Source organism: Mirounga angustirostris, unplaced genomic scaffold (genome assembly GCF_029215605.1).
Source record: "Mirounga angustirostris isolate CCGP_5_RB_7025 unplaced genomic scaffold, mMirAng1.0.hap1 SCAF_17, whole genome shotgun sequence".
NCBI classification, from domain to species: Eukaryota; Metazoa; Chordata; class Mammalia; order Carnivora; family Phocidae; genus Mirounga; species Mirounga angustirostris.
Genome location: NW_026991725.1, coordinates 46,922,960 through 46,944,923, shown reverse-complemented (window position 1 = coordinate 46,944,923; position 21,964 = coordinate 46,922,960). Strand labels below are relative to the sequence as shown.

The 21,964-nt window shown below is 52.5% G+C and overlaps 1 protein-coding gene across 3 annotated transcripts in view; it reads left to right on the top strand.

The window, feature by feature from the left end:
• The window catches only part of LOC123854581 (polyunsaturated fatty acid lipoxygenase ALOX15), a 71,743-nt gene extending 50,099 nt beyond the window's left edge, over positions 1-21,644 (top strand). Inside the window, exons 1-14 of one of the 3 annotated variants that reach the window (XM_045890019.3) lie at positions 12,984-13,257; positions 14,510-14,714; positions 14,986-15,067; positions 15,186-15,308; positions 15,470-15,573; positions 15,751-15,911; positions 16,150-16,293; positions 17,114-17,323; positions 19,073-19,159; positions 19,262-19,431; positions 19,594-19,715; positions 20,272-20,372; positions 20,494-20,661; positions 20,745-21,644. In XM_045890019.3, the coding sequence (XP_045745975.1) occupies positions 13,123-13,257; positions 14,510-14,714; positions 14,986-15,067; positions 15,186-15,308; positions 15,470-15,573; positions 15,751-15,911; positions 16,150-16,293; positions 17,114-17,323; positions 19,073-19,159; positions 19,262-19,431; positions 19,594-19,715; positions 20,272-20,372; positions 20,494-20,661; positions 20,745-20,924 (1,992 nt within the window). In that variant the 5' untranslated portion in view covers positions 12,984-13,122 and the 3' untranslated portion in view covers positions 20,925-21,644. Of the gene's footprint in view, positions 1-12,983; positions 13,258-14,509; positions 14,715-14,985; positions 15,068-15,185; positions 15,309-15,469; positions 15,574-15,750; positions 15,912-16,149; positions 16,294-17,113; positions 17,324-19,072; positions 19,160-19,261; positions 19,432-19,593; positions 19,716-20,271; positions 20,373-20,493; positions 20,662-20,744 lie in introns of those variants that run through there. The other 2 variants (XM_064582599.1, XR_010408495.1) reach the window with 2 other exon arrangements.
• The last annotated feature ends 320 nt before the right edge of the window (positions 21,645-21,964 follow it).

Here is a 21,964-nt window from a genome sequence, read left to right as displayed (position 1 = left end):
CGCCTGGGTGGCTCAGTTGGTTAAGCGACTGCCTTCGGCTCAGGTCATGATCCTGGAGTCCCGGGATCGAGTCCCGCATCGGGCTCCCTGCTCTGCGGGGAGCCTGCTTCTCCCTCTGACCCTCCCCCCTCTCATGTGCTCTCTCTCATTCTCTCTCTCTCAAATAAATAAATAAAATCTTAAAAAAAAAAAAAAGAAAGGATTTCTGCAATAGAGTTAATGAACGCATCCATCAGCTCCCATGCTTACCTTTATTTATTGATTCGTTTTGGTGCAAACACTTAAGTTCTACTCTCTCAGCAAATTTCAGTTGCACAAGGCAGTGTTGCCAACTCTCGTCACCATCTTTTTTTTTTTTTTTAAGATTTTATTTATTTGCGAGAGAGAATGAGAGACAGAGAGCATGAGAGGGAGGAGGGTCAGAAGGAGAAGCAGGCTCCCTGCCGAGCAGGGAGCCTGATGCGGGACTCGATCCCGGGACTCCAGGATCATGACCTGAGCCGAAGGCAGTCGCCCAACCAACTGAGCCACCCAGCTGCCCTCTCGTCACCATCTTATACATTCGATCTTCAGACCTCATTCATCTTGTAACCGAATGTGTGTGCCGTTTTCCAGCCTGTCCCCATTTGTCCCAACCCCCAGCCTCTGGCCACCAGTCTCTTCTCTGTTTCTGTGTGTTCCACTTGAAAATTTTTTTTAGATTTCACATATAAGTAAAGCCAAGCAGTATTTGTCTTTCTCTGCCTGGCTCCCCAAATCTTCTAAATTAAAAAACAATAATAATAATGAGAGTCATTCCATATAAGGTAAAATATGAGGGTTAACGAGAGATTTCTCTTGTGATTTATGCTGCAATGTGGAAAATTCAAGCTGTGGAACAGCGTGTAATATATGGTACCAGGTGCAGGAAAAGAACAAAAATGATAGGCATGTATTTGCTTGTGAATGTGCCTCGGAAAGATGTAGGAGTGACTGAGGGAGGTGGGGATGGGGTCAAGAGGGAGAAGCGGGGATGGGGGTGGGGGCTGGGGGGGTTCGGAGGGATACCTCTTTCTACCTTTTGAACTTTGCATCATGTAAATGCACTTCCCACTAGACAAGTAAACAAACAAGAAAATATGCATTACAGACATATTTCTCTTGACTTGGTTTGTTTCATCGGGCATATGGTACTCCACGCCGTGGTGGTACTGGAGTTGATCTTACTATTCCTTTATTACTTATGTAGCCTGTGAGTTTGCCTTTGCCTCCCCTCAGGGAAGGACTTCTCTATAACGGATCTTGCAGTATGTTTTAGCAAACACTTCTTTTTTAAATTTAATTTTACTTATTAATTTTTTAAAGATTTTATTTATTTGACAGAGACACAGCCAGAGAGGGAACACAAGCTGGGAGAGTGGGAGGGGGAGAAGCAGGCTTCCCATTGAGCAGGGAGCCTGATGTGGGGCTCGATCCCAGGACCCTGGGACCATGTCCTGAGCCGAAGGCAGACGCTTCACCGACTGAGCCACCCAGGCGCCCCTTAGCAAACACTTCTTGACACCCAAAGCCTGATACTGTGCTCAATCCAGGGGAAATAAAAATGAGTCGGTCCTGCCGGCAGTGTGGGCCCTGCCTAGGGGGAGCTCAGCAGGGTGGGAATGTGGACATGCACACAGATTACCAGGCGTAGTAAGCGAGCAGTAACAGAGGCATGCACAGGGCAAGAGCAATAGAGAGGAAAGCTGATGAGCTCTGGAGGGGAAGGCGGGGAGGGGTGAAATCACCAGAGAGGACGTCTCTGAAAAACTGAGGTCCAACTAGGGGTTAGAAGGCTGAACAGAATTTTCCAGGAATAGGGACTGCCAAGCAAACAACACGGTTCTGGGAAACACAGGGCTCCACCCCCAGTGGAGAGAGGGGAGATGAGGATGGCGTGCGGTGGGATGAGGTGGGAGGAGGGCAGGCCGCGTGAGCGAGCGCTTTGAATGCCAAGAAGCTTGGGGTTTTTTCCTGTAGGCAACAGAGAGGAGGTAGAGGCTTTTAAGCTAGAAAGGAAGGAGCCCCCGAGTTTGGCGCACGGAGGGCTTGCAAGTGTTCCAAGTTGATCGAGTTAATTCAGTGGCCGTGATGTACTTTATTCACAAAGCCCTGCAGAGCGGCTCTCCTTGCCCTCTTCATCCTCCCTTGCAACCTTAAGCAAGACCCTCAGAGAGGTGAGCCACCTCGTGAGGTCGGCGTGCGCGCGCCCAGCCACACGCTGCCTGTGTCTGCGGGGCCGGCCGTCCATTCCTTCTTGCTGCAGGTTTTCTGCCCCACGCCTCGTCTGCTCCCCGCTTCCCTCCTCCTCCTCCCGCCGGGACAACGGTATGCGCCCCTCGGCCCGCGCCAGGCCCGCCTTCTTGGGCTGAGCTCTCAGCTGCGCGCGGGGTCCCTTGGAGACCCGGGAGCCACCACACCCCCCGACCGGCGAGGCCTCCCAGGGGCGGGGTCCCGGGCTCCGTTATTTAGCGCGCCCGCTCTTCTCCGCCTCAGACGGCGCGCGTCCGTCTTCGGGCGGGATGGGTCTCTACCGCATCCGCGTGTCCACCGGCTTCTCCCTCTGCGCGGGCTCCAACAACCAGGTGCAGCTGCGGCTGGTGGGCCAGCACGGGGAGGCGGCGGTCCCGACGCGCCTGAGGCCCGCGCGAGGCCAGGTGAGCCGCGGGGCCCGGGGAGCCTCCGGCCGGGACGCGGCGCGCACTGCGCGCCCAGGACGCGCTCCCGCACCCGGCCTCCTCGGAACTGCCCGGCGGCGCGCGGAGCTCCGTCTTTCCTCGACGGGCCGCCTGTCCTCTGGTGCCCTCTCTTCTCTATTTCCGTGCTCCTGTGCCCCCGATTCTCACAAGCTGCCGTTTCAAGCCTTCTCCACCGTTGCGAGGCGTCCGACCCTCAGGCTTTCTCGCCCCTGCTTTGGTAGTGTGAGCTACTTGCAAATCTAGGAACAGGTTGGGGAGGGACTGGGTTCCCCATCATTCAGCATTAAGTGTCACTTAATCTCCCTGTTTTCAGGCTGTTGGGGAGAGAAAATTTTCCTATATCCTTGAAAGATTCTTCCAGTTGCTCTAAGAATTAAATTGACATAAGACAGATTAACAGGAGAAAATCAAATTTAATTTCCTATGTACAGGAACCCCACATATATGAGAGGTTCACAGATAGGTAAAATGAGGTATATGTGCCGTCCTAAGCTAAGGAATGGCATAAGGGCCTGGGGTTCGAAGAGGAAGAAAGGAATTCATAGGGCAATAAGAGGAAGAACAGATGCTTGGTAATCAGATATCTATCCTGCTATTGGATGGGTCATTCAGATAAAATTTATCTCTAGTGATAACTCTTATTTTGGGAAAGACCCCCAATTTAGATTCTTCTAGGTAGTTAAGGGAGGGGCAAAAGTTTCTCTTGGGCCCAGAGGGTCTCTATTGCCTTCAGCTCAAAATAGTCCACATGCCAAAGTGGCACATTTTGGGGAGACTTGTCCTGAACCCCTTCAAGTCCCATACTTCACCTCACTCCCTCCACCCTACCTGGTCTCCCCAAGCCCAGAGCATCTCGCCTCTTCAAAAGGTAAACCTCTCGATCTTGCAGTGGGAAAGGGTGCCAGCAGGTGTATGTGGGATAGGTAGGGATTTGGTGGTCTGATCCCTTAGTACCTCACTTTGAAGTACCCTCTCATCTTGGCCTTGTGTCTCACCCACAGCTTTTGTGGTGTCTTGACTCTCCAAGGGCTGAGCCTTCCCAGGTTCTGGTGGGGTTTAATTGTCCCCCTTCCCACAACACCCGTCTTCAGCATTAGGAAGATTAAATTGACCATCTAATCATGGAATTCAGACCCAAACTCAGATTTGTCCATCCTCAAACCTCTACATTTATTAGTTTATTTTATGAAATTAGAATAACACCTGGTAAACCTGAGAAAATAGGATTACCAGGGGAGTCAACTTCAGAATATAGATGCAGGATTCCTTTTTTAAAAATTTTATTTGGCAGATGCAGGATTCCTGAATAAAATGTTAACAAACAGGGGATGCCTTAAGCATCTGCTTTCGGCTCAGGTCATAATCCCAGAGTCCTGGGATGGAGTCCCGCATCAGGCTCCTTGCTCAGCAGGGATCCCGCTTCTCCTTCCTGCTACTCTCCCTGCTTGTGCTCTCTCCCTCCCTCTCTCTTTCTCTCCCTCTCTCTAACAAATAATAAAATAAAATCTTAAAAAATATTTTTTAAAATGTTAACAAATGGAATCCAGCACAATATTGAAAAATCTACGCATGGTAGATAACTCAGTAAAGAAATGCCAAATAAAATGAGATACTACTTTTGATTGTGTGTGTGTGTGAGATGAACTTGGAAGGGATTTTAAGAAAGATACTAGCCGGGGCACCTGGGTGGCTCAGTCGGTTAAACGTCTACCTTGGGCTCAGGTCCTGGGATTGAGCCCCACATCAGATTCCCTGCTCAGCCTCTCCCTCTGCCTGCCACTCCCCCTGCTTGTGCTCTTTCTCTGTCAAATAAATAAATAAAATATTTAAAAAAAAAGATACTAGCCATTGCAGGCAGTGGTAGAGGAAATAGGCATTCTCCTATGTTTCTGGTGTGAGAGTAAATTGGCATCACTTTTCAAGGGGTAACTTTTTACTATATGTGGCAGACGTCTTAATATCTTTTGACCTAGAAGTTCCACTTCTAGGAATTTATTTTCAGGAAATAATTGCCATATATGCAGAAATTTGGTATAAGGACATTCATTTCATTGTTGTTGGTTTTTTTTAAAGATTTTATTTATTTATTTGACAGAGAGAGACATAGCGAGAGCAGGAACACAAGCAGGGGGAGTGGGAGAGGGAGAAGCAGGCCTCCCGCAGAGCAGGGAGCCCGATGTGGGGCTCGATCCCAGGACCCTGGGATCATGACCTGAGCCGAAGGCAGACGCTTAACGACTGAGCCACCCAGGCGCCCTCATTGTTGTTTATAGTATTGAAAACTTGATAACAATTTGCCCACTAATACGGGCTTCATAGGAGAGATTATAGTATCAGACATAAATTATGTTGAAAAAATAACACCATGAAAATATGATGATGATATGCAAAGTGAAATCATGGTTTGAAACAGTATGTTCTCAAGTTTTTGTACTATAAGGGATTCTTTCTGTTGCAAAAACTCAACTAAGAGTGATTTAAGAGAAAGAAAAAGAACGTATTGATTCATAATCCTGGAAAGTCAGGGAGTATAATGTCTTCAGGCAGGCTGGACCCAGGTGCTCAAGGATCATCATTAGTAATGTGCTTCCGTCTCTTAGTTCAGCTTTATTTTGTGTTGGTTTTACGTTCAGGTACACTTTCCACAAGTGTTGTTAAACAGGTTGTATTAGAGTTTTCCAGAGAAACAGAGGCAGGAAAGCCCAGGGGTGTAGTTCAAAGGACTCAGAGCCAGAGAGCTGATGGTGTAGATTCCAGGCTGGTTCTGAAGGGCTGTGAACCAGGAGTGCTGAGGTCAGGAGAAGATGAATGTTCCAGCTTAAGTAGTCAGGCAGAGAGCGAATTCAACCTTTCTCCACCTTTTTGTTCTATTCAGGCCCTCAGCAGGTTGGATGAGGTCCATCCACATTGGGGAGGGCCATCTGCTTTGCTCAATCTACCCATTAAAATGCTGATCTCTTCTGGAAACACCCTCACAGACACACCCAGAAATTATGTTTAACCAGCTATCTGGGCATCCTGTGGCCCAGTCAGGTTGACATATAAAATTAGCCATCACAGAGGGCCTACCAGCAGCCCTGGGATTATATTACAGAAAAAGTTTTTCCTTCCAAATCATTCCAGCCAAAATTCCAGTGCTAAATCTCTTTGACCAGGCCTGGGTCATGTACTCCTCTCTTCAGCTGAGAGATGGTGTGGGTCCCACCTGAATTTTATAATAATGACAATAGCTAAAATTTATTGAGTACTAATTATGTGTCAGATTAGGAATCTCAGTTTGAGTTCTGTGATTAGATGTGTAACCTTGGGCAGTTCAGTCTCCCCATGCTTGGAAAAAGACACGCGGTCCATGTCCTTAGTATTATTTCACTTACTCCTCTTGACAGCCCTACTGAAATAGATTCTGTCCTCATTTTACAGATGAGGAAACTAAGGCTCAGGCACTTTAAACACATTATACACAACAAAAGAATTAGCAAATGGAGAACCCATTCATATGGGTTGAGAATGTGGGAGGAGGCAGTTCCCCAAAAAATCAGAGGCTCCTTGGAACGTCAAAGACAGCCCAAAACAAAAGCAAACAAAAGCAAAACAAACAGCCCCGCAGAATATAGGGATTTGAAAACTCTATAAATCTATCATTAATATACTCATAAGGGCATAAGAATATATTCCACTCATATTGTAAGAAGAGGATGATGTAATCATAACTTTAAGAGGAAAAGAGCCCTTAAAATTAAAGCAGGAGAGTGGACCTGAAAAATGTACTATAAGAGTTGGAAGGTCAATTTGAGGAAATCCCTGAAGAAGACAAAGAGATGGAAAAAAGGAGAGCAAAGATAAGCCTGAATAATATCTGAATAATAGAGTTCTAGAAAGAGAGAACAGAGAACATTTAGGGGAGGCAGTCATCAGTAAAACGATACAGAAACATTTACCAGAACTGAAGGACTTGAAGTTCCAGATTGAATTCACCCAGCTGAATTATCAATCAAATATGAAAGTAAATAAAGACATTTTCAGACATGCAAGATTTCAAAGTGTTTCCCTCCCATGGATTCAGAGCAAAGCTACTGGAGGCTGTGCTTCTTGAACAAGAAGGCATGGGACACCTCAGATAAGAATCTGACCCAGGGGCGAGGTGGAGGGGATCCTTAGGGTGAGAGTGATGGGAGAGTCCAGGGGGCCAGCCGTGCACTAGATTCAGAAGGTAACAGTTTGGATCGAAGCACTGTGACCGCAGAGAGACATGGCGAGAGCTGCCCCCATTATTACCCCGCTACCACCACACTAACCTTAAACCAAGGACGAAACGCCCGGAGGGAGAGTCTGACCCAAGTTTTTCTCTGTACTTATTTTATTTTGATCACATGTTGATGAAGTTCCGGCTCATTTCTGCATGCCTCGCTGCCTGATGTGCTGTATATGTTGCCTAGAAATGTTGAAGGAGAAGTCATGGTGAACTGAAAATAACAAAACAGCCTCCCTCTCTGGACAAACACCTAAAACCTGGTCCATGCCATGGTGCTGCCACATGTCTCAACTATGCTGAGCCTGATGCCTGGTTTTACTCAACCCCATATTCAATGATTTTCCTGTCAAAGGCTCTTGTAAATGCTCAGGAAAGCTGAAGCCCACTAGTGGCCCAGAGACCATTCAGCTTAGCTTCTCCATGAGCTTCCCTCCAACAGTGGTGTCATCAGCCTTTCCTTACAGTCCTTAATTGCTGCTTGCTGCTCAGATTTTCAAAACTTAGTAATATTTAGGGATGCATATGTAGGTGGAAAGCTAAAAGGGAAAATGGGAATGATCGGCACAAAGTCATCACAATGGTCACTGCTGGGGGTAGAGAAGAGACTACAATTGAGGAGGGGTAGACAGAGGCTCCAGGAGGACTGGCCATGTTTTATATCTCAAACTGGCCAGATGATTGTTTATCCTATTAATATATTTAAATTGCACAAATGATTTATTCTCCCTTCTATTTGCATGATGCAGTTCACAACAAACCATTGAAAAAATCAGGTGCTGTTACTCAGTAAAAGGGGAATGAATGTGGAAAGCAGAAATAAGAGATGTTTATCCAGTGTCTTTGGAAGATGAAAACACCTGCGAAAAGAAAGGACAGGGCAAGGACATTTGTGCCTGTCTCTTTTTGTTGCAAGGAATATAGAGACCTGCTCAATTTAACTCAAGAAAGGAAAGGGGCTGTTTTGAGCCTACATGTGGAATGAACTGGAATGATAAAACTCAGGCAGTTTTTTTTACTCTCCCTCCAGGCATCTCTGTGTCTCTGTGTGTCTACTCTGTTCCCTATTGGCCATATCGTAAACCTCCCCCAAATTCATTGGCTTAAAACAACAATCAGCTTTTATTTATTGGCTCATGATGCTGTAATTGGCAAAGGGATTGGCAGGGATGGCTCATCTCTGCTCCATGAAGTGTTGGCTGGGCCAGCTTGACTGGAGCTGGAGGATGTGGATGACTTCACTCGTTGTGTAGCTCCTCAGCTAAGGTGTCCAGAGCATGGGGCCGGTCTCTCCAGCAGGGTTCTTGATATGATAGCTCAGGGCTCCAGGAGAGGTAAAGCAGAAGCTGTCAGGCCCTTTGAGCTCTAGAACTGATACCATGTCACTTTTGCATTTTGTTGGTCAGTGCAAGTCAGTATGGTAAGGAGGAGAAACAGATTTCACCTCCTGATGGGAGAAGTGGCATGTGCATACAAAGATGGGAAGAATACTTGGCAGCTGTTTTTGCAAATAATTTTCCCTATCTTTTCTCCCACCACATAATTTTGGATTACATGACTCACTCGTCATCCACTCATGACCTACTCATGATCCACTCATGATTTTCTGTCACCCCCAACTTTACTGCTACCTAGAAAATGCTTTTTGTGTTTTTTAGGTCCAAATTCCTAAGAACTGATTGGTTCAGTTCATTTTTTTTGCCCCACCTCCGTGCTCAAAGGTCAGAGGCCAACCTGTTCTTTTCCTCAAGTTTTTAGTTTGAAAAAACATTAAGCCTTCAGAATAGTGGCAAGAATAAAACACCAGATGGCTATACACCCTTGACTTGGATTCACCCATTTTAGCATTTGCCACATTTGCTTGATCACACTTTCTTTTTCTATGCATATGTGTATGGAGTTGGTTGGAGACATCATGACATTTTACCATGAAATACTTTAGTATATATCTCTGGAGAACAGGGGCATTGTCTTATATAACCATAATCAAATGATCACACTCATGAGATTTAACAATCATATATAATCTAATGTACACCCATATTCATATTTCCACAGTTGCCCCAATAATGGCCTTCATATATGACTTTTTTGGATCCAATATTCAAACCATGATCACAAGTAGAAATTAGTTGTCGTGTCTCCCTAATGTACTTTTATTTAGGCAAGTTCCCTGGCTGTCTTTCATCTTTTATGCCATTGACTTTTTCAGAAAGTCTGGACCAGTTGTTTGCACAATGTCTTTCAATTTTGGATTTGCCTAATTATTTCCTCATGACTAGATTCAGCTTAACCTTTTTTGGTAGGAACCAAACCAAATCAATGGCTAGCCCATTGACTGGCTGCCCTTAGACAGTTGCTGGACATCACCTGTCTGTGCTCACCCCTGCTGCTCCTTTCCCCGCTTCCCTCAGGTTCCTTAGCTCAGAGGCTTCTGGATAAGTTTGGCCAACAGAAGGCAGTGGTGGATGATTGGAGAGTAGGAGAAGGGGAGGACTGGGACATTTCCCCTATTTCTCTGTCCCTGTGAGGTCCTTGACTGTGGCTCCTTCTCTTCTATGAGTGTCCTCCTCCCTCCAAACAGCCCCTCCCTCTGTGGTTCCAGCTCCCCGGAAATCCCTGTCCTTGGTTCTGGCTCCGGCTGGCCCCGACCTCCATGCTCCAATGAAACCTCCCTCTCCTGCTGCCCCTTCAGCCCTAGGGTAGCAGTGGCTTCCGGCTGTTACTAACCTCTCCCTCGCCTCACCATCCTGTGGTTGGCCTCTCAGCTTTTCCATTTCCTGTGTAATCAATTTTCTTTATTTGGCTTGACGGGCCCAGGGTGGTATCAGTTTTCCTGACTACACCCTGACTAATACAGATAGGGTGCTCATCCTTGGTCTCGTCTGAGCGACATGTGGTCTAGGGTTACATGGTATCACTTAAGGCAGCCGTAGGGGCTCTAGGAGGGGAGATTCCTTCATAAGGAGGGGTAAGCGCTAGCCTCTCCCTGCTTACACAGGAAGGGAGTATACGCAAAGGTAACATCTCTTGGGTAGACTTTTAGATGATTTCCTATTATTTCTTCTTCTTTTGTTTATCCAAATTGCCTACATTTTCTTTTTTCTTCAAGATGTTGTTTAATTATTTATTTGAGAGGGAGAGCACGCGTGAGCACAGGCAAGAGGGGAGGGGCGAGGGGGGGAGGAGCAGAGGGAGAGGGAGGGGGAGAAGCAGACTCCGTGCTGAGCACAGAGCTGGACGAGGGGCTCCATCTCCCGACCCCGAGATCATAACCTGAGCCGAAACCAAGAGTCGGACACTTAACCAACTGAGCCACCCAGGCACCCCCCAAATTACCTACATTTTCTACGGTGGTGGACCTGGATTGTTCTGTCATGAAGAAAAAATTGCCAGCGTTCCACATTTAGGAAAGGAGAGGAAACAGTCATGATGCCATGCACGGTAAGACACACCAGAGAATATGGAAGTGGCTGACCCCCATAAAATCACTTTGGCCCCTGAGTCTTTTTCTCCAGCTTCACTGAGGTATAGTTGACCAATAAAATTGTGATAGATCTGAAGCATACACCGTGATGATTTGACATGCATATGCAATAAGAAAGGATTTCTGCGGGCGCCTGGGTGGCTCAGTTGGTTAAGCGACTGCCTTCGGCTCAGGTCATGATCCTGGAGTCCCGGGATCGAGTCCCGCATCGGGCTCCCTGCTCTGCGGGGAGCCTGCTTCTCCCTCTGACCCTCCCCTCTCTCATGTGCTCTCTCTCATTCTCTCTCTCTCAAATAAATAAATAAAATCTTTAAAAAAAAAAAAGAAAGGATTTCTGCAATAGAGTTAATGAACGCATCCATCAGCTCCCATGCTTACCTTTATTTATTGATTCGTTTTGGTGCAAACACTTAAGTTCTACTCTCTCAGCAAATTTCAGTTGCACAAGGCAGTGTTGCCAACTCTCGTCACCATCTTTTTTTTTTTTTTTAAGATTTTATTTATTTGCGAGAGAGAATGAGAGACAGAGAGCATGAGAGGGAGGAGGGTCAGAAGGAGAAGCAGGCTCCCTGCCGAGCAGGGAGCCTGATGCGGGACTCGATCCCGGGACTCCAGGATCATGACCTGAGCCGAAGGCAGTCGCCCAACCAACTGAGCCACCCAGCTGCCCTCTCGTCACCATCTTATACATTCGATCTTCAGACCTCATTCATCTTGTAACCGAATGTGTGTGCCGTTTTCCAGCCTGTCCCCATTTGTCCCAACCCCCAGCCTCTGGCCACCAGTCTCTTCTCTGTTTCTGTGTGTTCCACTTGAAAATTTTTTTTAGATTTCACATATAAGTAAAGCCAAGCAGTATTTGTCTTTCTCTGCCTGGCTCCCCAAATCTTCTAAATTAAAAAACAATAATAATAATGAGAGTCATTCCATATAAGGTAAAATATGAGGGTTAACGAGAGATTTCTCTTGTGATTTATGCTGCAATGTGGAAAATTCAAGCTGTGGAACAGCGTGTAATATATGGTACCAGGTGCAGGAAAAGAACAAAAATGATAGGCATGTATTTGCTTGTGAATATGCCTCGGAAAGATGTAGGAGTGACTGAGGGAGGTGGGGATGGGGTCAAGAGGGAGAAGCGGGGATGGGGGTGGGGGCTGGGGGGGTTCGGAGGGATACCTCTTTCTACCTTTTGAACTTTGCATCATGTAAATGCACTTCCCACTAGACAAGTAAACAAACAAGAAAATATGCATTACAGACATATTTCTCTTGACTTGGTTTGTTTCATCGGGCATATGGTACTCCACGCCGTGGTGGTACTGGAGTTGATCTTACTATTCCTTTATTACTTATGTAGCCTGTGAGTTTGCCTTTGCCTCCCCTCAGGGAAGGACTTCTCTATAACGGATCTTGCAGTATGTTTTAGCAAACACTTCTTTTTTAAATTTAATTTTACTTATTAATTTTTTAAAGATTTTATTTATTTGACAGAGACACAGCCAGAGAGGGAACACAAGCTGGGAGAGTGGGAGGGGGAGAAGCAGGCTTCCCATTGAGCAGGGAGCCTGATGTGGGGCTCGATCCCAGGACCCTGGGACCATGTCCTGAGCCGAAGGCAGACGCTTCACCGACTGAGCCACCCAGGCGCCCCTTAGCAAACACTTCTTGACACCCAAAGCCTGATACTGTGCTCAATCCAGGGGAAATAAAAATGAGTCGGTCCTGCCGGCAGTGTGGGCCCTGCCTAGGGGGAGCTCAGCAGGGTGGGAATGTGGACATGCACACAGATTACCAGGCGTAGTAAGCGAGCAGTAACAGAGGCATGCACAGGGCAAGAGCAATAGAGAGGAAAGCTGATGAGCTCTGGAGGGGAAGGCGGGGAGGGGTGAAATCACCAGAGAGGACGTCTCTGAAAAACTGAGGTCCAACTAGGGGTTAGAAGGCTGAACAGAATTTTCCAGGAATAGGGACTGCCAAGCAAACAACACGGTTCTGGGAAACACAGGGCTCCACCCCCAGTGGAGAGAGGGGAGATGAGGATGGCGTGCGGTGGGATGAGGTGGGAGGAGGGCAGGCCGCGTGAGCGAGCGCTTTGAATGCCAAGAAGCTTGGGGTTTTTTCCTGTAGGCAACAGAGAGGAGGTAGAGGCTTTTAAGCTAGAAAGGAAGGAGCCCCCGAGTTTGGCGCACGGAGGGCTTGCAAGTGTTCCAAGTTGATCGAGTTAATTCAGTGGCCGTGATGTACTTTATTCACAAAGCCCTGCAGAGCGGCTCTCCTTGCCCTCTTCATCCTCCCTTGCAACCTTAAGCAAGACCCTCAGAGAGGTGAGCCACCTCGTGAGGTCGGCGTGCGCGCGCCCAGCCACACGCTGCCTGTGTCTGCGGGGCCGGCCGTCCATTCCTTCTTGCTGCAGGTTTTCTGCCCCACGCCTCGTCTGCTCCCCGCTTCCCTCCTCCTCCTCCCGCAGGGACAACGGTATGCGCCCCTCGGCCCGCGCCAGGCCCGCCTTCTTGGGCTGAGCTCTCAGCTGCGCGCGGGGTCCCTTGGAGACCCGGGAGCCACCACACCCCCCGACCGGCGAGGCCTCCCAGGGGCGGGGTCCCGGGCTCCGTTATTTAGCGCGCCCGCTCTTCTCCGCCTCAGACGGCGCGCGTCCGTCTTCGGGCGGGATGGGTCTCTACCGCATCCGCGTGTCCACCGGCTCCTCCCTCTGCGCGGGCTCCAACAACCAGGTGCAGCTGCGGCTGGTGGGCCAGCACGGGGAGGCGGCGGTCCCGACGCGCCTGAGGCCCGCGCGAGGCCAGGTGAGCCGCGGGGCCCGGGGAGCCTCCGGCCGGGACGCGGCGCGCACTGCGCGCCCAGGACGCGCTCCCGCACCCGGCCTCCTCGGAACTGCCCGGCGGCGCGCGGAGCTCCGTCTTTCCTCGACGGGCCGCCTGTCCTCTGGTGCCCTCTCTTCTCTATTTCCGTGCTCCTGTGCCCCCGATTCTCACAAGCTGCCGTTTCAAGCCTTCTCCACCGTTGCGAGGCGTCCGACCCTCAGGCTTTCTCGCCCGCACCGGGTGGGGAGGGGGGCGCCGGCGGAAGGGTCGGGGGAAGAAGCGAGAGATGAGAACACCGAAGTTCCAACCCGCTTCCCCGCTCCCATAGCATCCACCCGGTTATCGCCCCGGCTCCGACCCCGGGTCCGGCTCTCTCCAAGCCCCCCAGATGCGGCTGTCTGTCCGCGCCTCCTCCTCTCTCCGCGTCTAACCGGGAATCGCCGCGCTCCCTTCCGTCTCCTGGACCCCTCGGGCTCCGCGCCCCGAGCTCCGTCCTCCCGCCGCCCACCAGGGCCCCCTTGCACCTGGTCACCTCCACCCTCTCCACCGTCTCGCGGCTTCCGCGCGGCCCTTCCCAGCCCTTCTGGGGCCGGAGCGATGTCTCCCAAACATCCGCACCTTCCAACGTGCCCCGCGTGTTCTCAGGACCAATCCCAAGCCCCTGGCTTACCTTGGAGACTTCACGACGTGGTGGCGCGCCTGTCCGCACAGCTCTCCCCTGCGCCCCCTGCGCCCCAGCTCCCCGACGCAGTTCAGCCTCCCTTGGCCCCGTCTCCCCGTGCCCCGGCCCCGCACGCCTCTCCGCCTTTGCCTCTCCCGCCGAGCGCTGCCTCCTGAAGGGGTCCCGAGAGGCCAGTCCTGCGGGAGGCTTGCCCGGGCCGTGGGCCGTCCGCGCGCAGCCTGGGGGGCGCGGGTGAGGGCGCCGCGGCCGCAGCCGGCGCTGCCTGCTCAGCCCCGCGTCTCCCCGCGCCCCGGTGCGCTCCCTCCCCGCGCGGGGCTTGGCACAGGCAGGGTCTTCACCGAGGAAAAAGTCAAGGAAGGAGCGCACCTCCCCATGTTCCCTCTGCCGCCTCACCCCGCCGCACCTGCGGCCGGCGCGCCCCCTGCTCCTTCTGGCTCCTTCCGCGCGCCTTTCCCAGAAGCTCGCCGAAGGGCGTCCAGCGGGAGCGGGGCTCGGTCCAAGGGCCGCGTCCCGCACGCCCCGCGCCTGCTGAGCCCCTTCTGTCGCCTGCAGGAGACGGAAATCAAGGCGGACGTGCAGGAGTACCTGGGGCCGCTGCTGTTCGTGAAACTGCATAAACGGCACTTCTTTCAGGACGACGCCTGGTTCTGCAACTGGATCTGGGTGCAGGGCCCCGGGCCCAGTGGGGACGAGTTCAGGTTCCCATGCTACCGCTGGGTGGAGGGCAGTGGCATCCTGAGCCTCCCCGAGGGCACCGGTGAGCGCGCCGCGCCGCCGGGGGTGTGAGGAGGCCTGGTGGGGGGAGCGGAGCCAGGAGGCAGGGCTGGAACCTGGGGGGCGGGGGAGGGGGTTTGGGAGGACGTGGAAGAGGCAGATTGCTGGCGCTGCATCCCCAGCCGAGGGGCCTGGAGGCTGCAGGAAGGCGTGAGGCTGAAGGGTCAGGGCCAGCGGGAAGGGCCGGCTGAGGAGGCGCCCCTCGGGGGACCGGGGAGAGGCCTCACTGCCCACGTCTTGCTCCCCACATCTAGGCCGGACCCTGGGAGACGACCCTCAAGGTCTGTTCAAGCAACACAGGGAGCAGGAGCTGAAAGATAGGAGGAGGCTATACCGGTCAGCCCTCCTCCCGCGCCCCGGGCTCCTCCCGACCCCCCCCCCCCCGCCCCCGACCCTGCCAGGCGCTGCTGACCCTTCCGTAGAACCAACATCTGCTTTCACTTCTCTGCCGCAGCTGGGGAAACTGGAAGGATGGGCTAATCCTGAACATGGCCGGGGCCACCATCAGTGACCTCCCCATAGATGAGCGATTTCTGGAAGACAAGAAAATTTATTTTGAGGCTTCGCTGGCCAAGGGGTGAGAACAAGGGGGGCTGGGCGTGAGGTACGTGTTCTGGTGCAGGGGAGGCCGAGGGGCTTAGGACTGCATGGCGCTGGGCCAGCCTAAGGTGGGTGCCTGTGGTTATCCGCTGGATTCTGAGCATAATTCTCACACTCTTTGCTTCTCCTTCCCTGAAGGCTGGCAGACCTAGCCATCAAAGACTCTTTAAATGTTCTGACTTGCTGGAATGATCTGGATGACTTCAACCGGATTTTCTGGTGTGGCCAGAGCAAACTGGCTGGTCAGTACCCCACCCCAGTGCTTCTCCCAGGATCCTTACCCCCAGATCCCACCCAATCCAGGGAGCCAGGGCTGGGAGACCAGAGGCCTGGGTGCCTCGAGTTAGCTGGGGTCAAGTAGGGATGGTTCGGTGGGGGTGCTCCAGTCTCATGGAGTCCTCTACAACCGCCATCCCCAGAGAAGGTACGGGACTCCTGGAAAGAGGACGCCTTGTTTGGGTACCAGTTTCTCAATGGCACTAACCCCATGTTGCTGAGGCGCTCCAAGCAGCTTCCTGCTCGCCTGGTGTTCCCTCCGGGGATGGAGGAGCTGAAGGTCCAGCTGGAGAAGGAGCTCCAGGTATAGACACAGGAGCCCTAAAGAGGCCAGGCAGTGAGATGGGGGTGGGGTCCACTGTGGGCCCAGCTGGATGGCAAGAAAGGATTTGACAGGAGAAATCAGGGTGATCCTGAGAAATGCAACTCCATGCCTTCCTCCCCGAGTGAGACCAGCAAACTAGGGGGGAAGAGCGTTGACAGAGGCAGAGTCGAAATGATAGCAGCCCTTGCCTTCCACCCCACCCCCAACCCCCATGCAGAGAGGCACGCTGTTCGAGGCGGACTTCTCGCTGCTGGACGGGATCAAGGCCAATGTCATCCTGTGCAGCCAGCAGCATCTGGCCGCCCCTCTGGTCATGCTGAAGCTGCAGCCTGATGGGAAACTCTTGCCCATGGTCATCCAGGTGAGAGGCCCCAGGAGTTCTGCTCCCCAGGGGCCGCGCTCCCACTCAGCCCCTCACCCTGGTGCACTGAGTCCCCACTCAGTGCAGAGGCCTAAGGCGCCAGGGAGGAAATGGGAAAGGAGGAAAGTTGGGGTCCAGCTGGAGAGACAGGCCGGGCGAATCTGAAGAAACTCCGGGAGGGGGGACGTCCCTGAGGACAGAGCAGTCTGGGAGGTCCCTTTGGAGGCGGCGTGAGCCTCGGAAGAGGCTCAGGACTTAGATCTTTAGGCAGGAGGGCGGGCGGGCTGCGTGGGGAGGCTGAGGTCTGACCGGTGTGAGCTCGGGGTGCTGGGGGACGGTGTGGGGGAGGGGGCCACACGGTGTGGGCTGTGGGGGGGGCCAGCTAAGGAGCAGGAGGAAAAGGAGGAGTTGGGCAAGGCTCGTGCAGAAATGGGACAGAGAAGGAGGAAAATCAGGAGGCCAACTTTGAGGTAACCGGGGGGAACATCCATATCGTAACGTGTGGCCAGTGACAGCTGGGGACGCACATGTAGCCTGCTGTGTGGGGGCGGTGTTGCAAGAGTGTGGGACGGAGGAAGCAGAGGGTCTGAATCTTGTCCACACTGCGGGGACCGAAGGGGAAGGGAGGTCAGAGGAGGGCCCCGTGGGGGCAATTTCTGCAGAAGGCTGCTGGGCCGAGTGGGTTGGAGAAGCTGCTGGGGACTAGCAGAGTCAGGTGGGCAAAGCTCAGCAACTGGGAGGGAGCCCGAGGGGTTAGGCACGCAAGGGAGGAGACCTGTGGGCGCCTGCCACTCGCCCCGCTCTCTGGTCCCCGCTTCAGCTCCAGCTGCCTCGCGTGGGATCCTCCCCGCCGCCGCTTTTCCTGCCCACGGATCCCCCGATGGTCTGGCTCCTGGCCAAATGCTGGGTCCGCAGCGCTGATTTCCAGATGCACGAGCTGCAGTCTCATCTTCTGCGGGGACACTTGATGGCGGAGGTCATCACTGTGGCCACCATGAGGTGCCTTCCATCGATACACCCTGTCTTCAAGGTAGCCCCTTACTCCCTCTGCTCCTGCCTGCCCCTCTCCCTGCCCCACGGCGCGGTCCCGCATCTGGAGGCACCCTCCCGGGGGACTCTCAGGGCCCGGAGAGCCAGCCCAGAAGGACGAGCGAGCTGGGAGCGGGAGGCTGGCCCGCTGTGCCTTCGGAACAGGGCCATGTGTCCCCCCAGGGAGGCGAAAAGGAGTCATCGGCGGGGTGAGGGGTGAGAAGTCTTACTCTTTTTATGTCTAAAGCACAGATAGACGTACACATATAAACAGCACATACAAACGGCTGAGGATTCCAACAAGGCAGGACCATACGAATAGCATAAAGTATTTTTTCCAGCCAGTTTTGAAGAGTCCTAAATTAGTAACCCATACGCCAGTTAGGGGGACTCAGGACAACGACAGTAGTCTGGCTCATCCAGACGATCAGAACAGAGTATCCACCCATTCACTTGTTTTCTTGGGGTCCTCCCATGGGGCAAGAGCCGTTCTAGATGCCGGTGGGAAGCCAGACAGGCAAGGTCCGGATCTTTGGGGATTTTCATTTCCATTAAGGGCTAACAGGCAATAAAGACTGTATTGGAGCATATCAGCTGTAGTAAGTACAATGCAGAGAATCAGGACAGGGTGATGTGGGAGTGAGTTAAACCAGGTGGTCAGGAAAGGCTCCTTTGAGAATGAGACTACAAGGTGCCAGCCGTGAGATGGTCAAGGCCGGGATCAGCTAGTGCAAAGGTCCCATGGCAGGGACAAGCTTGGCCTGTTTGAAGGACAGAAAGAAGGTGAGTGGAATGGACAAAGGGGAAAGGGTAGGAGATGAAATTCCAGAGGTAGGCAAGTTAGGCCGTGCATTCTCGGTGGGGGGGCTATTACGCCCCCCAAGGGGGTGAAAGTGCTTCTGGGAAGGCAAAAAAAGTACTGTTTTTATGTATAAAGCACGTATATACATACAGTACAAACAGATACAGTATATCTGTAGCATTAAAATTTCATGGGGAGAGGGGCGCCTGGGTGGCTCAGTCGTTAAGCGTCTGCCTTCGGCTCAGGTCATGATCCCAGGGTCCTGGGGTCAAGCCCCGCATCGGGCTCCCTGCTCTGCGGGAAGCCTGCTTCTCCCTCTCCCACTCCCCCTGCTTGTGTTCCCTCTCTCACTGTGTCTCTCTCTGTCAAATAAATAAATAAAATCTTTAAAAAAAAAAATTTCATGGGGAGAAATTTTATCTAAAAATGTATATCATGGGGCGCCTGGGTGGCTCAGTCGTTAAGCGGCTGCCTTCGGCTCAGGTCATGATCCCAGGGTCCTGGGATAGAGCCCCGCGTCGGGCTCCCTGCTTGGCGAAGAGCCTGCTTCTCCCTCTCCCTCTGTCTGCTGCTCTGCCTACTTGTGCTCTCTCTCTCTGTGTTAAACAAACAAATAAATAAATAAATCTTTTAAAAATGTATATCATGTATAAATATATAAATACTATGTATATATGACATCTAAAAAGGCTACTTAGAGGAGTGATAATGAAACAAAAGGATGAGAAACATTGAGCTCGACCTTGCACAGTCATAACTGAACAGAAAAGGAGGATGATTTCTTTCAGTTGTCATAGAGCAATAAGTCAGCAGCGTCCAGGGGCCACTGAGCTTCACGTCTGTGCTTTTCCCGGGGCGCCGGCGCCTTCCCGCTCTTCAGCCCTGTTTCCAGCAGGGACTAGCCGGGCTCTTTTCTGACTCTGCCCTTCCCCGCTCTTGTCCCTGCAGCTTATCATTCCCCACCTGCGCTACACTTTGGAAATTAACCTCCGGGCCAGGACCGGGCTCGTCTCTGACATGGGAGTTTTTGACCAGGTATGAGGAGAGCAGGGGCATCCCGGAGCCCAGCCTGCCCCCCGGCTCTCTGGCCTCGGGGCAGGCTGATGTGCCTGATCCTGCCTGGTCCTTGCTCCTCAGGTGGTGAGCACAGGTGGCGGAGGCCACGTGGAGCTGCTCCAGCGAGCTGGAGCCTTTCTAACCTATCGCTCCTTCTGTCCCCCCGATGACCTGGCCGACCGGGGGCTCCTGGGAGTCAAGTCTTCCTTCTATGCCCAAGATGCCCTGCGGCTGTGGGAAATCCTCTCTCGGTGAGGAGGGGGATGGCAGGGCTGGGGGAGGAAGCTAGGACGGGAGGTCTGTGTCTTGGCTGGGGGGCTGGGGCCCCTGAGCGGCCAGGTGGCGAGGAGGAGGAGCCCAGGGCCGGAGGCTCCCAGTGAGCTTCGGCTCTCAGACCCTGGGGGGGAGGGCAGCTATGTGCAGGGCATCGTGCATCTCCACTACAAGACGGACGAGGCTGTGAGAGACGATCTGGAGCTGCAGTCCTGGTGTGCAGAGATCACTGAGGTCGGGCTGCTCGGGGCCCAGGACAGAGGTGAGATTAGCCCCCGCCTGGGACCTCCTGCACGAGAGAGTTCCCCTGGGAACCTCTCCAGAATCCTAACTTCTGTGCAATCTACCAGAAGCATTTCCAGCCCTATGAAAATGCCCAGATTCCTTCCCTATCAGCTAGAGACAGGGCCCCGTCCTATGCCCTGGGAACGCCTCGAGGTCCCAGACACAGTGGGACCACTGGTTGCTCATAAATGTTTAACAACCAGCCTCCTGGAAAAACAAAACAAAGCAAAATACAACCAAACCCTGAATTGTAGGATTTGCCCACTTCCACGGTGTAAATATTCCCACTGTGGTTACCAGTGTGATGTCAGGCAGCTCGCTAAACACCTGAACGGTAACGTAATTAATTGGCTCTTGCGGGCCAGCACGGGATGGGACCCTCCGAGCAGATCCCCCCACCCCCATTACGACCCAGTCTGCGCTCAGCGCTGATGGTCAGTGCTCGGTGCCCCTCCTCACCCCTGCCATCTCCCGGCTCTGCCCTGTCTCTGCTCCTGGCCCCCCAGCGGCTAACTCCCCGGAATCCCTTGCAGGCTTCCCCAACTCCTTGCAGTCCCGGGACCAGCTGTGCCACTTTCTCACCATGTGCATTTTCACCTGCACCGGCCAGCACTCCTCCACCCACCTGGGCCAGGTACTCACCGGAGGGGCAGCTGGGAATTTGCACCTGCAGTGACGGCCGGGGCTGGGGGCAGGTGGGCCAAGGGGTTTCCATGCTTCGCAGGCACTGACCCTGCATATCTGCCCCTCCCTAGCTGGACTGGTACTCTTGGGTCCCTAACGCGCCCTGCACCATGCGGATGCCCCCGCCGACCACCAAGGACGCCACCCTGGGGACAGTGATGGCAACACTGCCCAACTTCCACCAGGCTTCCCTGCAGATGTCCATCGTCTGGCAGCTGGGCCACCGCCAGCCCATGATGGTGCGGGCGGGGGCGCCCCGGGGGCTCCCAGCACCCCGCGCTGAGGGTCCCAGGCTCTCAGCTGCCTTTCTCTCTCCGCCCAGGTGGCTCTGGGCCAGCACCAGGAGGAGTATTTTTCAGGCCCCGGACCCAAGGCTGTGCTGAAGGAGCTCAGGAAGGAGCTGGATGCCCTGGAGAAGGACATCAAGACCCGGAATGCAAAGCTGGACATGCCCTACGACTACCTGCTGCCCAGCCTGGTGGAAAACAGCGTGGCCATCTGAGCACCGCCTCCCACCCGAGCCACGCGCCAGCCCTCGGTGCTTGCCGTCCTGGCCCCCGCAGTCCCCACATTGCCAAGAGTCCCCTTTCCATGGTCTGTGCCCACGGTGGATACATTTTATTCTAGGCGCTCTACCCCTGCCTCCCTCATCATTTGGGTCTCCCCCCGGGGGCAGATAATAGCCACGTTTATATAAACTATTTCAAGAATAGGATAGGGGGTCCTTACATGTTACTCCACACCCTTTATGAGCCAGATATGATTTTGAAACAAAATCGAGTTTAAATGGCAACAAAAAGGTATGTTAGACAATGAAAGAAAAGAAGTTAGAACAAACTATCCTAAAGCAAATAGTGGCCAAAGAACGTAGCCCATCTTTTCTAAGTGGATGGGCTTTATCACACGTCCTGAAACCAGACCTAACACAGAGCAAACCATTCACACAGCGATTCTCAAGACTTTTGTCTCATGGCTGACTTAGAAAGTGATGAATGGAAGAAAACGGGCGTCCGTATCTAGAACCCATTTGCGGTTCCCCAGTTGGAAAGCTCCAAATGAAAATAATTAACCAGAGGGGCGCCTTGGCGTCTGCATTTGGCTCAGGTCATGATCTCGGGGTCCTGGGATCGAGCCCCGCATCGGGCTCCCTGCTCAGCGGGGAGTCTGCTTCTCCCTCTCCCACTCCCCGTGCTTGTGTTCCCTCTTGCTCTCAAATAAATAAATGCATAAATAAAATCTTTTTATTTTTATTTATTTATTTTTGAGTTGCGGACAAAATCTTTTATTAGTTTCTCATTTACAGGCCTCATCAGTGCCCCTGGTAGTATTGTTAAGAGACCATTTAACCTCGCTCAGAATGAAACGAAAAAAATTTTTCAATTGCAATCATTTCTCGCCTATGGCCGCCGAGTTATAGGATACATTCACTTAGCATCGTTTGCCTTATAAAACACAAGGTGTCCTGTTTGCTTTTTTGCCCTATTTCAAAGCAGCTTGAAAAACTTCCCTTTCTTAGGCAAAAAAAGCCTATTCAGGGACCTA